Source organism: Ranitomeya variabilis, chromosome 6, assembly GCF_051348905.1.
Source record: "Ranitomeya variabilis isolate aRanVar5 chromosome 6, aRanVar5.hap1, whole genome shotgun sequence".
NCBI classification, from domain to species: domain Eukaryota; kingdom Metazoa; phylum Chordata; class Amphibia; order Anura; family Dendrobatidae; genus Ranitomeya; species Ranitomeya variabilis.
The window spans coordinates 158,785,174-158,797,511 of NC_135237.1; the positions used below are offsets into that span (position 1 = coordinate 158,785,174).

General features: G+C 40.6%; 1 protein-coding gene across 3 annotated transcripts in view; it reads right to left on the reverse strand.

The window, feature by feature from the left end:
* HECW1 (HECT, C2 and WW domain containing E3 ubiquitin protein ligase 1) overlaps positions 1 to 12,338 on the reverse strand; it is a 414,968-nt gene that overhangs the window by 288,304 nt on the left and 114,326 nt on the right. Inside the window, exon 2 of one of the 3 annotated variants that reach the window (XM_077269168.1) lies at positions 9,185 to 9,242. The exons of the other annotated variants lie outside the window; for them this stretch is intronic. Coding sequence (XP_077125283.1) covers positions 9,185 to 9,211 — 27 coding nt within the window. The 5' untranslated portion in view covers positions 9,212 to 9,242. The remainder of the gene's footprint in view (positions 1 to 9,184; positions 9,243 to 12,338) is intronic. 3 annotated transcript variants of the gene reach the window in all.

Below are 12,338 nucleotides of genomic sequence, written 5' to 3' on the forward strand. Positions count from 1 at the left end.
ATAGTTTTTGTACTGTGAACCAAAATCAAATCAAGAACCACGGACATCTACATGAGCCCCAACGTTGAGAGAATGGAAACATGGTCAGACTGGGATGCCAAAAGCCCACTATTAACTTTGACTCTTGGATCCCACTATTCAGATACATACAACTAGTACATTACCCTCATTCATAAATGTACAGTGGCGTGTAAACGTTTGGGCACCCCTGGTCAAATTACTGTTATTGTGAACAGTTAAGCAAGTTGAAGATGAAATGATGTCTAAAAGGCCTCAAGTTAAAGATGACACATTTCCTTTGTATATAGTATATATACAGCTCTGGCAAAAATTAAGAGACCGCCACATCAAAATCCTGTAATGAGAAGCCCAATCTCCAGACCTGAACCCCATCGAAAACCTCTGGAATGTAATCAAGAGGATGATGGATAGACAAGCCAGCAAACAAAGAAGAACTGCTTACATTTTTGCGCCAGAAGCAGTGTGAAAGACTGGTGGAAAGCATGCCAAGACGCATGAAAGCTGTGAGTTAAAATCATGGTTATTCCACAAAATATTACTGAGTTATAACTCCTGAGTTATAACATTAGTATTGTTGTTTCTAAATGATTATGTACATGTTTTCTTTGCATTATTTGAGGTCTGTAAGCCCTGGGTTTTTTTTTACATTTTGACCATTTTTCTTTGTCAGAAAAAATACAAAAAATATTGCTTGGAAATTCAGAGACATGTTGTCAGAAGTTTATAGAATAAAAGAACAATTTACATTTTACTCAAAAATATTCCTATAAAGAAAAAAATCAGACAAATTAAATATTTTGCAATGGTCTCTTAATTTTGCCAGAGCTGTATACTGTATATTCATCTTTAGCATTTTAAAAATTACAAAAATGAAAATGCAAAAGTTTGGGCACCCTGCATGGTTAGCCAGCCAAGAGTCTTTCAATTCTTGTTTGACATTCTTCTTTGGAAAATTCTTACAGTTCTCTGAGATTCCTGGGTCTTCTTGTATGCATTGCTAAAACCTTCAGCTTGTACCTTTTGAGGAAGTTTATTGTGGATTTTGACATTTGTTTAGGATCTTTATCCATTTGCAGAAGGCATTCTCTTTTCAACTTCAGCTTTTTAGAGACGATGTTATGTTTGCATCAATAATTTGTTGAAATTTCACTGAATCCATTTTTCCCTTTACACGTGAAATGTTAGCCTGACCATTGGCTTCAACACAAGCATGATTGATGCACCTCCATACTTAATGGTTGGTGAGATGTTCTTTTTCTGAAATTCTGTGCCTTTTTTTCTCCACACATACCTTTGATCATTGTGGCCAGAGTTCTATTTTTACATCATCAGTTAACAGGAATTGTTTCCAAAATTCATCAGGTTTGTTTAGAGGTTCTTTTGCATACTTCTGATGCTGAGATTTATGGTGAGGACGCAGGAGAGGTTTTCTTCTGATGACTCTTCCATGAAGGCCATATTTGAACAGGTGTCTCTGAGCAGTAGAACAATGTACCACAACTCCAGAGTCTGCTAAATCTTTCTGAAGGTCTTTTGCAGTCAAGTGGGGGTTCTAATTTGTGTCTCTAGCAATCCGACGAGCAGTTTCACTAACATTTTTCCTTGGTCTTCGAGACTTTATCTTGACCTCTACTGTTCCTGTTAACTGCCATTTCTTAATTATATTTCAAACTGAGGAAAGGGCAAGTTGAAAACGCTTTGCTATCGTCTTATGGCCTTCTCCTGCTTTGTGGGCCTCCATCATTTTCATTTTCAGAATGCTAGGCAGCTGCTTTGAAGAACCCATGGCTGCTGTCTTTTGCATACGCCCATATTTTTTAAAATGTAAAAAATGACAATATATAAATTTTTTGCCTAAAATATAAAGGAAATGTGTCATCTTTAATTTTAAGCCTTTTAGAGATCATTTCATCTTCAACTTGCAAAACTGTTCACAATAACATTAATTTTGACCAGTGGTACCCAAACTTTTACATGCCACTGTACCTATGCTTCTATATAATATTAAACTGAATAACTTGTTAAATGAATGATGAAATTCTGCCCTTATCTTTACATAGCAAATCAAGTGAATTGTGCCAGCTGCTGCTCACATAGGGAGGCTGGGGACCCACTCCTGCACAGGGGCCTACCGGAGGATTCCCCTGTCCCATGTCGGCCAGTCTGAGCCTTGAGATACTGTAGATCTATACTGGATGGATGGAAAGCTGAGTAAAAATTTTATCAGCCTCCAAAAATTAAAATAGGATTTCCTGTTCTTACTATATTGTTAGCGGATCATATGATGCATAGAATGATACTATTACCTCATTAAGAGTGAATATTTCACTAAGATTTATGAAATACTCTGTTAGGCTTTTGTTTTTTTGGCACGGTAGAGGCCAATCTGATATAAATGGCTAAGGTCCATCAGAGAAAGGTCACCTTGTTGTGGCTGGTGGACATACATGAGGTGGGCACACGTGAATCAGCAACTTTGTGTTCTAAGCACCTTCTTTATATATGTTTTAAGTTTGCCCACTGACAAAGACATGATCAGTCTATGAATTTAAGGGTAGGTTAATTTTAACATTGAGAGACAGAATATCAAAAATAAAATCCAGAAAATCACATTGTATAAATTATCTACACTACCTTTCAAAAGTTTAAGGTCACCCAGACAATTTTGTGTTTTCCATGAAAACTCATACTTTTATTAATCAAATGAGTTGCCAAATGAATTGAAAATCTAGTCCAGACATTGACAAGGTTTGAAAAAAAGATTTTTATTTGAAATAATAATTTTCTCCTTCAAACTTTGCTTTCGTCAAAGAATGCTCCCTTTGCAGCAATTACAGCATTGCAGACCTTTGGCATTCTAGCAGTTAAATTGCTGAGGTAATCTGGAGAAATTTCACCCCATGCTTCCAGATGCCCCTCCCACAAGTTGGTTTGGCTTGATGGGCACTTTTTGCGTACCATACGGTCAAGCTGCTCCCACAACAGCTCAATGGGGTTGAGATCTGGTGACTGCGCTGGCCAATCCATTACAGATAGAATACCAGCTGCCTGCTTCTTCCCTAAATAGTTCTTGCATAATTTGGAGGTGTGCTTTGGGTCATTGTCCTGTTGTAGGTTGAAATTGGTTCCAATCAAGCGCTGTCCACAGGGTATGGCATGGCGTTGCAAAATGGAGTGATAACCTTCCTTATTCAATATCCCTTTTACCTTGTACAAATCTCCCACTTTACCAGCACCAAAGCAACCCCAGACTATCACATTACCTCCACCATGCTTGACAGATGGCGTCAGGCACTCTTCCAGCATCTTTCAGTTGTTCTGCGTCTCACAAATGTTCTTCTGTGTGATCCAAACACCTCAAACTTGGATTCGTCTGTCCATAACACTTTATTCCAAACTTCCTCTGTCCAATGTCTGTGTTCTTTTGCTCATATTAATATTTTCCTTTTATTAGCCAGTTTCAGATATGGATTTTTCTTAGCCACCATTGTAGGAAATCTTCAGGTTCTTAGCAATTTCTCGCATGGAATAGAACTCATTTCTAAGAACAAGAATAAACTGTCGAGTTTCACATGAAAGTTCTTTTTTTCTGGCCATTTTGAGAGTTTAATGGAACCAACAAATGTAATGCTCCAGATTCTCAACTAGCTCAAAGGAAGGTCCAGTTTATAAGGCTATGTGCACACGTTGCGGATTAGGCTTAGGAATTTCTGGAGCGGATTCTGCCTCTCCTGGCAGAAAACGCACCTGCGTTTTTTTGTGCGGTTCCGCAACGTTTTTTTGTGCGTTTTTGCTGCAGTTTTCTTGCGGATTTGCTGCGTTTTTACCCCTGCGGTTTTCTATAATGGAGTGGGTACAAAAACGCTGCAGATTCACAAAAAAGAAGTGACATGCTACTTCTTTTAAACCGCAGCGTTTCCGCAGCTGATTTTCCACAAAGTGTGCACAACATTTTTTTTCCTCATTGATTTACATTGTACTGTAAATCAATTGCGGATCTGCAGCATTTCTGCACCTCAAAAAACGCTGCGGATCCGCAGCAAATCCGCAACGTGTGCACATACCCTAAGTTCTCTAATCACCCAAACTGTTTTCAGCTGTGCTATCATACTTGCATAAGGGTATTCTAACCATCCATTAGCCTTCTTACACAGTTAACAAACACAAAGTACCATAATAACTTGTTGGATGGTTGTTGGAAATGGGCCTCTAAACACCTATGAAGATATTGCATTACAAACCAAGACTTTGCAGCTAGAATAGTCATTTACCACATTAACAATGTATAGATTGTATTTCTGAATCAGTTAATGTTAGCTTCAGTGGAAAAAACTGTGCTTTTCTTTCAAAAATAAGGACATTTCTAAGTGACCCTAAACCTTTGAACGGTAGTGTAAATTTATTTGCATTTTGCAGTGAGAAATAAGTATTTGATCCCTCTGGCAAACAAGATTTAATACTTGGTGACAAAAACCTTGTTGGCAAGCACAGCAGTCAGACGTTTTTTGTAGCTGATGGTGAGGTTTGCGCACATGTCAGGAGGAATTTTAGTCCACTCCTCTTTGCGGATCATCTCTAAATCATTAAGATTTTGACGCTGTCACTTGGCAACTCGGAGCTTCAACTCCCTCCATAAGTTTTCTATGGATTAAGGTCTGGAGACTGGCTAGGCCACTCCATGACCTTAATGTGGTTCTTTTTGGGCCACTCCTTTGTTGCTTTGGCTGTATGTTTTGGGTCATTGTCTTGCTGGAAGACCCAGCCACGACCCATTTTTAATGTCCTGGTGGAGGCAAGGAGGTTGTCACTCAGGATTTTACGCTACATGGCTCCTTCCATTCTCCCATTGATACAGTGAAGTAGTTTTGTGCCCTTAGCAGAGAAAAGCCCCCTTAAACATAATGTTTCCACCTCCATGCTTGACAATGGGGATGGTGCTCTGGTAGGGGATCAAATATTTATTTCTCACTGCAAAATGCTAATAAATTTATATAATTTATACAATGTGATTTTCTGGATTTTATTGTTGATATTCTGTTGACCCACATTAATTATAGAAATTATAACTGGAACATATGTGGTGATCTAAAAGTTGTTGCACTTCTTCTTGGACTGCAGCTTCTATATACCAAGTATTGTTGTTTTATTTGTGAGTGGGACGGTCGTGCACGAGAAATGCACTATTTCAGAAAGGACTGACCACTCCACGAAAACTTGGTTGCTGGACAGAAGAATGTTAAACATAATCCTCTTGTTGATCCAGCAAAGTTATTTCTCCCTCCTTTGCATATTAAACTTGGGCTTATGAAGAATTTTATCAAAGCAATGAACAAAGAATCGGAAGCCTTTTCTTACTTGTGACAGAAATTTCCAAGAATAAGTGATGCAAAGATTAAAGAAGGTATTTTTATTGGCCCACAGATCAGAGATATAATGAATGACTGTAGGTTTGATGGTCTTTTGCAAGGTGCTGAACAAGTGGCATGGAGCCTTTAAAGATGTGACCTTCAACTTCTTTGGCAAGAGCAGGGCACCAAACCTTGAACAACTTGTGGACAACATGCTCACAGCATATCATTTGATGAGATGCAATATGTCACTAAAAATGCATTTTCTACATTCTCACTTGGACTTTTTTCCAGCCAATCTTGGTGCCGTTAGTAGTGTTGAGCGATACCGTCCGATACTTGAAAGTATCGGTATCGGAAAGTATCGGCCGATACCGGCAAAGTATCGGATCCAATCCGATACCGATACCCGATACCAATACAAGTCAATGGGACTCATGTATCGGACGGTATTCCTGATGGTTCCCAGGGTCTGAAGGAGAGGAAACTCTCCTTCAGGCCCTGGGAACCATATTAATGTGTAAAAGAAAGAATTAAAATAAAAAATATTGCTATACTCACCTCTCCGACGCAGCCTGCACCTTACCGAGGGAAGCGGCAGCGTTCTTTGTTTAAAATTCGCGCTTTTCTTTCCTTTACTGAAGTCCCGGCTTGTGATTGGTCGCGTGCCGACCATGTGGCCGGGACGCAACCAATCACAACAAGCCGTGACGTAATTTCAGGTCCTTAAGGATTTTAAAATTACGTCCCGGCTTTGTGATTGGTTGCGTCGCAGTCACATGGGAGACGCAACCAATCACAAGCCGTGACGTCACGGGAGGCTGGACACGCGCGCATTTTAAAATGGGCGCGTGTCCAGCCTCCCGTGACGTCCCGGCTTGTGATTGGTTGCGTCGCGATCAACCAATCACAAGCCGGGAGGCTGGACACGCGCGCATTTTAAAATTTTAAAATGCGCGCGTGTCCAGCCTCCCGGCTTGTGATTGGTTGACCGCGACGCAACCAATCACAAGCCGGGACGTCACGGGAGGCTGGACACGCGCCCATTTTAAAATGCGCGCGTGTCCAGCCTCCCGTGACGTCACGGCTTGTGATTGGTTGCGTCTCCCATGTGACTGCGACGCAACCAATCACAAAGCCGGGACGTAATTTTAAAATCCTTAAGGACCTGAAATTACGTCACGGCTTGCTGTGATTGGTTGCGTTGCCCATGTGACTGCGACGCAACCAATCACAACGCCGGAACGTAATTTTAAAATCCTGAAGGACCTGAAATTACGTCACGGCTTGCTGTGATTGGTTGCGTCCCGACCACATGGTCGGCACGCGACCAATCACAAGCCGGGACTTCAGTAAAGGAAAGAAAAGCGCGAATTTTAAACAAAGAACGCTGCCGCTTCCCTCGGTAAGGTGCAGGCTGCGTCGGAGAGGTGAGTATAGCAATATTTTTTATTTTAATTCTTTCTTTTACACATTTTTACATTAATGTTGTTTCGATACCGATACCCGATACCACAAAAGTATCGGATCTCGGTATCGGAATTCCGATACCCGCAAGTATCGGCCGATACCCGATACTTGCAGTATCGGAATGCTCAACACTAGCCGTTAGCGATGAACACGGTGAAAGATTTCACCAAGACATTGCGCTGATGGAGAAAAGGTACCAGGGAAAGTGGAGTACATCAATGCTGGCTGACTATTGCTGGAATCTTATTCGAGAAGCATCTGACACGGATTATAAACTAAAGTCGTCTGCAAAACACTTTTGAACAATTGCTTTTGCTACTGACATCGATGTACATGTACAGTATGTCATGTCTCGGACGTCATAATGTAGACTATAAACTGTTTCTTAACCCCTTCATCACCTTGGGATTTTCCATTTTTCCGTGTTCGTTTTTTGCTCCCCTTCTTCCCAGAGCCATAACTTTTTTATTTTTCCATCAATATGGCCATGTCAGGGCTTGTTTTTTTGTGGGACAAGTTGTACTTTTGAACGACATCATTGGTTTTAGCATGTCGTGTACTAGAAAATGGGAAAAAAATTCCAAGTGCGGTGAAATTGCAAAAAAGTGCAATCCCACTCTTGTTTTTTGATTGGCTTTTTTACTAGGTTCACTAAATGCTACAACTGACCTGTCATTATGATTCTCCAGGTCATTACAAGTTCATAGACATCTAACATGACTAGGTTTTCTTTTATCTAAGTGGTGAAAAAAAATTCCAAACTTTGCTAGAAAAAAAATAAAATTGCGCCATATTCCGATACCCGTAGCGTCTCCATTTTTCATGATCTGGGGACGGTTGAGGGCTTATTTTTTGCGTGCTGAGCTGGCGGTTTTAATGATACCATTTTGGTGCAGATACATTCTTTTGTTCGCCCATTATTGTATTTTAATGCAATGTCGCGGTGACCAAAAAAAGTAATTCTGGCTTTCAAATTTTTTTCTCGCTACGCCGTTTAGCGATCAGGTCAATCCTTTTTTTTAATTGATAGATCGGGCAATTTTGAACTCGGCAATACCAAATATGTGTAGGTTTGATTTTTTTAATTGATTTATTTTGAATGGGGTGAAAGGGGGGTGATTTAAACTTTTATATTTTTTTTATTTTTTTCACATTTTTTTTACTTTTTTTTTTAACTTTTGCCATGCTTCAATAGCCTCCATGGGAGGCTAGAAGCTGGCACAACTCGATCGGCTCTGCTACATAGCTACGATCATCAGATTGCTGCTAAGCAGCAAAAATACAGGTGTGCTATGAGCGCCGACCACAGGGGGGCGCTCACAGCAGGCCGGCATCAGTAACCATAGAGGTCTCAATGACCTCTATGGTTACCAGTATGACGCATCGCTGACCCCCGATCATGTGACGGGGGTCGGTGATGCGCTCATTTCCGGCCGCCCGGCCGGAAGCGCCAGTTAAATGCTGCTGTCAGTATTTGACAGCGGCATTTAACTAGTTAATAGCGGCGGGTGAATCGCGATTTCACCCGCCGCTATTGCAGGCACATGTCAGCTGTTCAAAACAGCTGACATGTCCCGGCTTTGATGCGGGCTCACCGCCGGAGCCCGCATCAAAGCGCGGTATCTGACCTCGGACGTACTATCCCGTCCGAGGTCAGAAAGATGTTAAAAACCTTACGTGATACAAACTTATGGAGCACATACTCGTGTTCAGCATATCAAAATCTATAAGATACAATGAAATTATCTCAGAAGACAAGAACTTCCCTGAAATTTTTTGCGCAGTGTAACCTATAGTGCATACTCCATGTGCAGGGTATGGCAGTAGCTTAGATATCCATGATTACGACCACTAACAGCTAACTGACACTACTGTATATGAGTGGTCGCAACCATGGAAACCTAAGCTGCTGCAACGCCCTGCACATGGGGAAAGAAACATAGCTAATCAGAAGAACTATACTATATTTCTAATTGGAAGTATTTGCTAATATTATTATTATTACACCTACTACATATTGGGGTAGTATGTTAGAGATAGGAATACCTCTTTAAGTTATATTTAAGGATATTGGGAATATTTTTGGGGATAAATGTATTAGTGCTATGCCATGTTAATAGGTTGTACAGGCTCACTTTTACTATCTAGCCAAATTTAGGTTACAATTATTATTCTTGCAGGTTCATGCAATCAAAAATGGATGCTTAGTTTAGAATGGGATGGCATCTCTGCTTTGATCAGTACATAAGGCCGATTGTGGGCTATGATGCATTCCATTATGAATGATTAGTGGATTTATAATGGAATGGCATGGATGGGATTTATAATCAGAAAAACACACTGACCTTAACACTACACAGGTGCAGCAGCATAATGACCCGCCAACTGCAAGCACATCAAATCCTAGAGAAAAGTTCAATGAGATTAACTCAGCAACAGTCCCAATACATTACACATATTACATAGAAGTTTAGCATAAAATAGCCATGTATTGAAACCAATTTGAAGGAAATTAATCCTAATATATTTCAACAGTCACATGGCATACGGTACATATGTATAAGTTTTGCACACATTTCCAAGTAACAGCACCACTTGTAGTCATGGGCTGTGCCTGGTACTGCAGCTCATTTGTTCATTGCCCATACTGCATATTTCCTGCAATACCAGACACAGCCCAGAGACAAAAATGGTAGTGTCTCTGGAAAAAAACCCTTTATGGTAAGAAAGCATAAAAGGTAAGAATAAGACATTATCATTATGAAATGGTACTACACAAGTTTAATATTCATGCTATTTATCTTAAAAAAATGTTTAGCAGAAATATGTAAAATTTTATTTAGTAGAAGAAGTCTGGCAGAAGCAGGCAGTGCAGAGGAATCAGGGCATACAGGCAGTGTATATGACAGAAACAGCTTCACTGCCTAGCATACGAACATCTTTTTTGACAGGTTTTTGCTTTCTATTGCGTATTTTTACATTACAGCCAACAGAATGACAGATCACAGTGGATTTCATCTTGTGGATGTTTAGCCTATGTATCACTTCTGGCTGCTGAATACATACCATTAGATATCATGCAGTTATTACTAACATGCAATCCTAAAGATAAAAACATCAAATGTGCTAAAATATTGAGAGTCTTAGGTCCTGAATGTAATAGCTGTAAAGCAAATTTGAGATCAGAAGATATTAAATGTAATAAACAATTGTAACTGAATCCCACTTGGCCTCAAGATTATTGATTATGTTCCCCGTGTTGTTTCTGTCTGATAATGCAAGGGGAACATGTGCAAGATAAAATAAACTATAAACCTGTGAATCCCATATACCACGTAATGTAAGTAAGATTCTGTTCAGAAAGGAACAGAAACTTAGGTATTTTGTTTGCATTCAACATATATACATTAGAGAAACTGTGCAGTAAAACTGCAATCCTGGATCCCCTAGCTGTATAAAGCATACAGTCAGGAGTTATAATTGTCTGAAAGGAGCTGTGGAGTCATAATCATTATTTGTGATAAGAGCTGCAGCCCACTGCCCCCCTGTGGAGCACTTCAGTGCAATTTAATTATGCAGGAAGTGCTAATGACTGAGATACTGTTCTGGTGACTGAGACATGCAATCCATTAGGGGTCACCATTAGATCACATGACCTAAATGGAAAGATGTGTACCATGAATTTTCAGATAGTCAAGAACAAGTGAGTAAGATAATCCTAGCTGACTTTTATATTGAGAAATTAGTGGATAAAATGTACATTGCTCAACAAAATAAAGGGATCACTAAAATACCACATGTTAGATATCACTAAATTAAATAAGAAAATATTTATTAATTACATAGTGGAATGTGTTGCGAATAATAAAACATAAAAATAATTAATGTAAATCAAAATTAATAACCCATGGAAGTCTGGATTTGGAATGATACTCAAAATCAAAGTGGAAAATCAAATTAGAAGCTGATCCAACTTCAGTGGAAATGCCTCAAGACAAGGAAATGATGCTCAATAGTGTGTGTGACCTCCACGTGCCTATATGATCTCCCTACGATGCCTGTGCCTGGTCCTGATGAGGTGGCGGATGTTTTCCTGAGGGATCTCATCCCAGACCTGGATTAAAGATTAAGTCAACTACTGGACAGTCTGTGGTGCAACGTGGCGTTGATTGATGGAATGAAACATCATATCTCATATGAGCTTGATTTGTTGCAGGTCTGGGGAATTGGCAGGCCAGTCAATAGTATCAATGCTTTCATCATGCAGGAACTGCAGACACACTTCAGCCACATGAGGCCTAGAATTGTCATGCATCAGAAGCAATCCAGGGCCGAGTGCACCTGCATATGGTCTCACAATGGGTCTGAGGATCTCATTCCGGTAGCTAATGGCAGTCAAGGTACCACTGTCTAGCACATGGAAGGTTGCGTGGCCCTCCAAAGAAATGCCCCCCACCTCATTACTGACCCACTGCCGAACCGGTCATGCTGGAGGATGTTGTCAGCAGCAGGACGTTCTCTATGGTGTCTCCAGCCCCTCTCATGTCTGTCACATGTACTCAGTGTGAACTTGCCAATGTCAAATCTGCCAATTTTGGTGTTCTCCAGCAATTGACAATCACCCTGCACGGTGTTGGGCTGTAAGCCTCATGTATGCCTCATACCATCCTCATGGAGTCTGTTTCTGACAGTTTGGCCAGACACATGGATGTTAGTGGCCTGCTGGAGGTCATTTTGCAGTGCTCTGGCACTGCTTCACATGTTGCTCTTTGCAAAAAGGAGGAGGTAGCGGTCCTGCTGCTAGGTCGTTGCCCTCCTACAGCCTCCTCCATGTTTCCTGGTGTACTGGCCTCTCTCCTGGTACCTGTTCCATGCTCTGGAGACTGTGCTGACAGACACAGCAAACCTTCTTCTCATAGCTCTCATTGATGTGCCATCCTGGATGACCTGCAATGCCTGAGCAACTGCTGTGGGTTACTCCTGTACCTCAAGGGGTGAAAGAAATGACAAAATGCAAAAGTGATCAAAACAACAGCCAAAAAGTATGAGAACAGAGACATGGTCTGTGGTCACCCCAAGCAGAACCACTCGTTTATAGGGGTTGTCTTGCTAATTTTCTATAATTCCTACCTGTTGTCTGTTCCATTTGCACAAAGGAGGACAAATTTATTCACAATTAGGGTTGCTTCATAACTGGACAGGTTGATTTCACAGAAGTATGATTGACTTTGAGTTACATTGTGTTGTTTAAGTGTTCCCTTTATTTTTTTGAGCAGTGCATGATAAAAAATAACTGGACTGCTCCTTTAAAAATTAATGCTTCTGACATGTGCATTGAATGTCTAACCCTCATGTATGCTATTTGCTATACATTTGCATACTTCACCCAATTACTCCGGTAATAAAATTGTGACGCTAGTCACTTCTCACGGCCAAGCCATGAGTCAGAGTGGTCAGGGAGTCCAAGGTCAGAAGCCAGGAGGGTACGTCATAAACGGA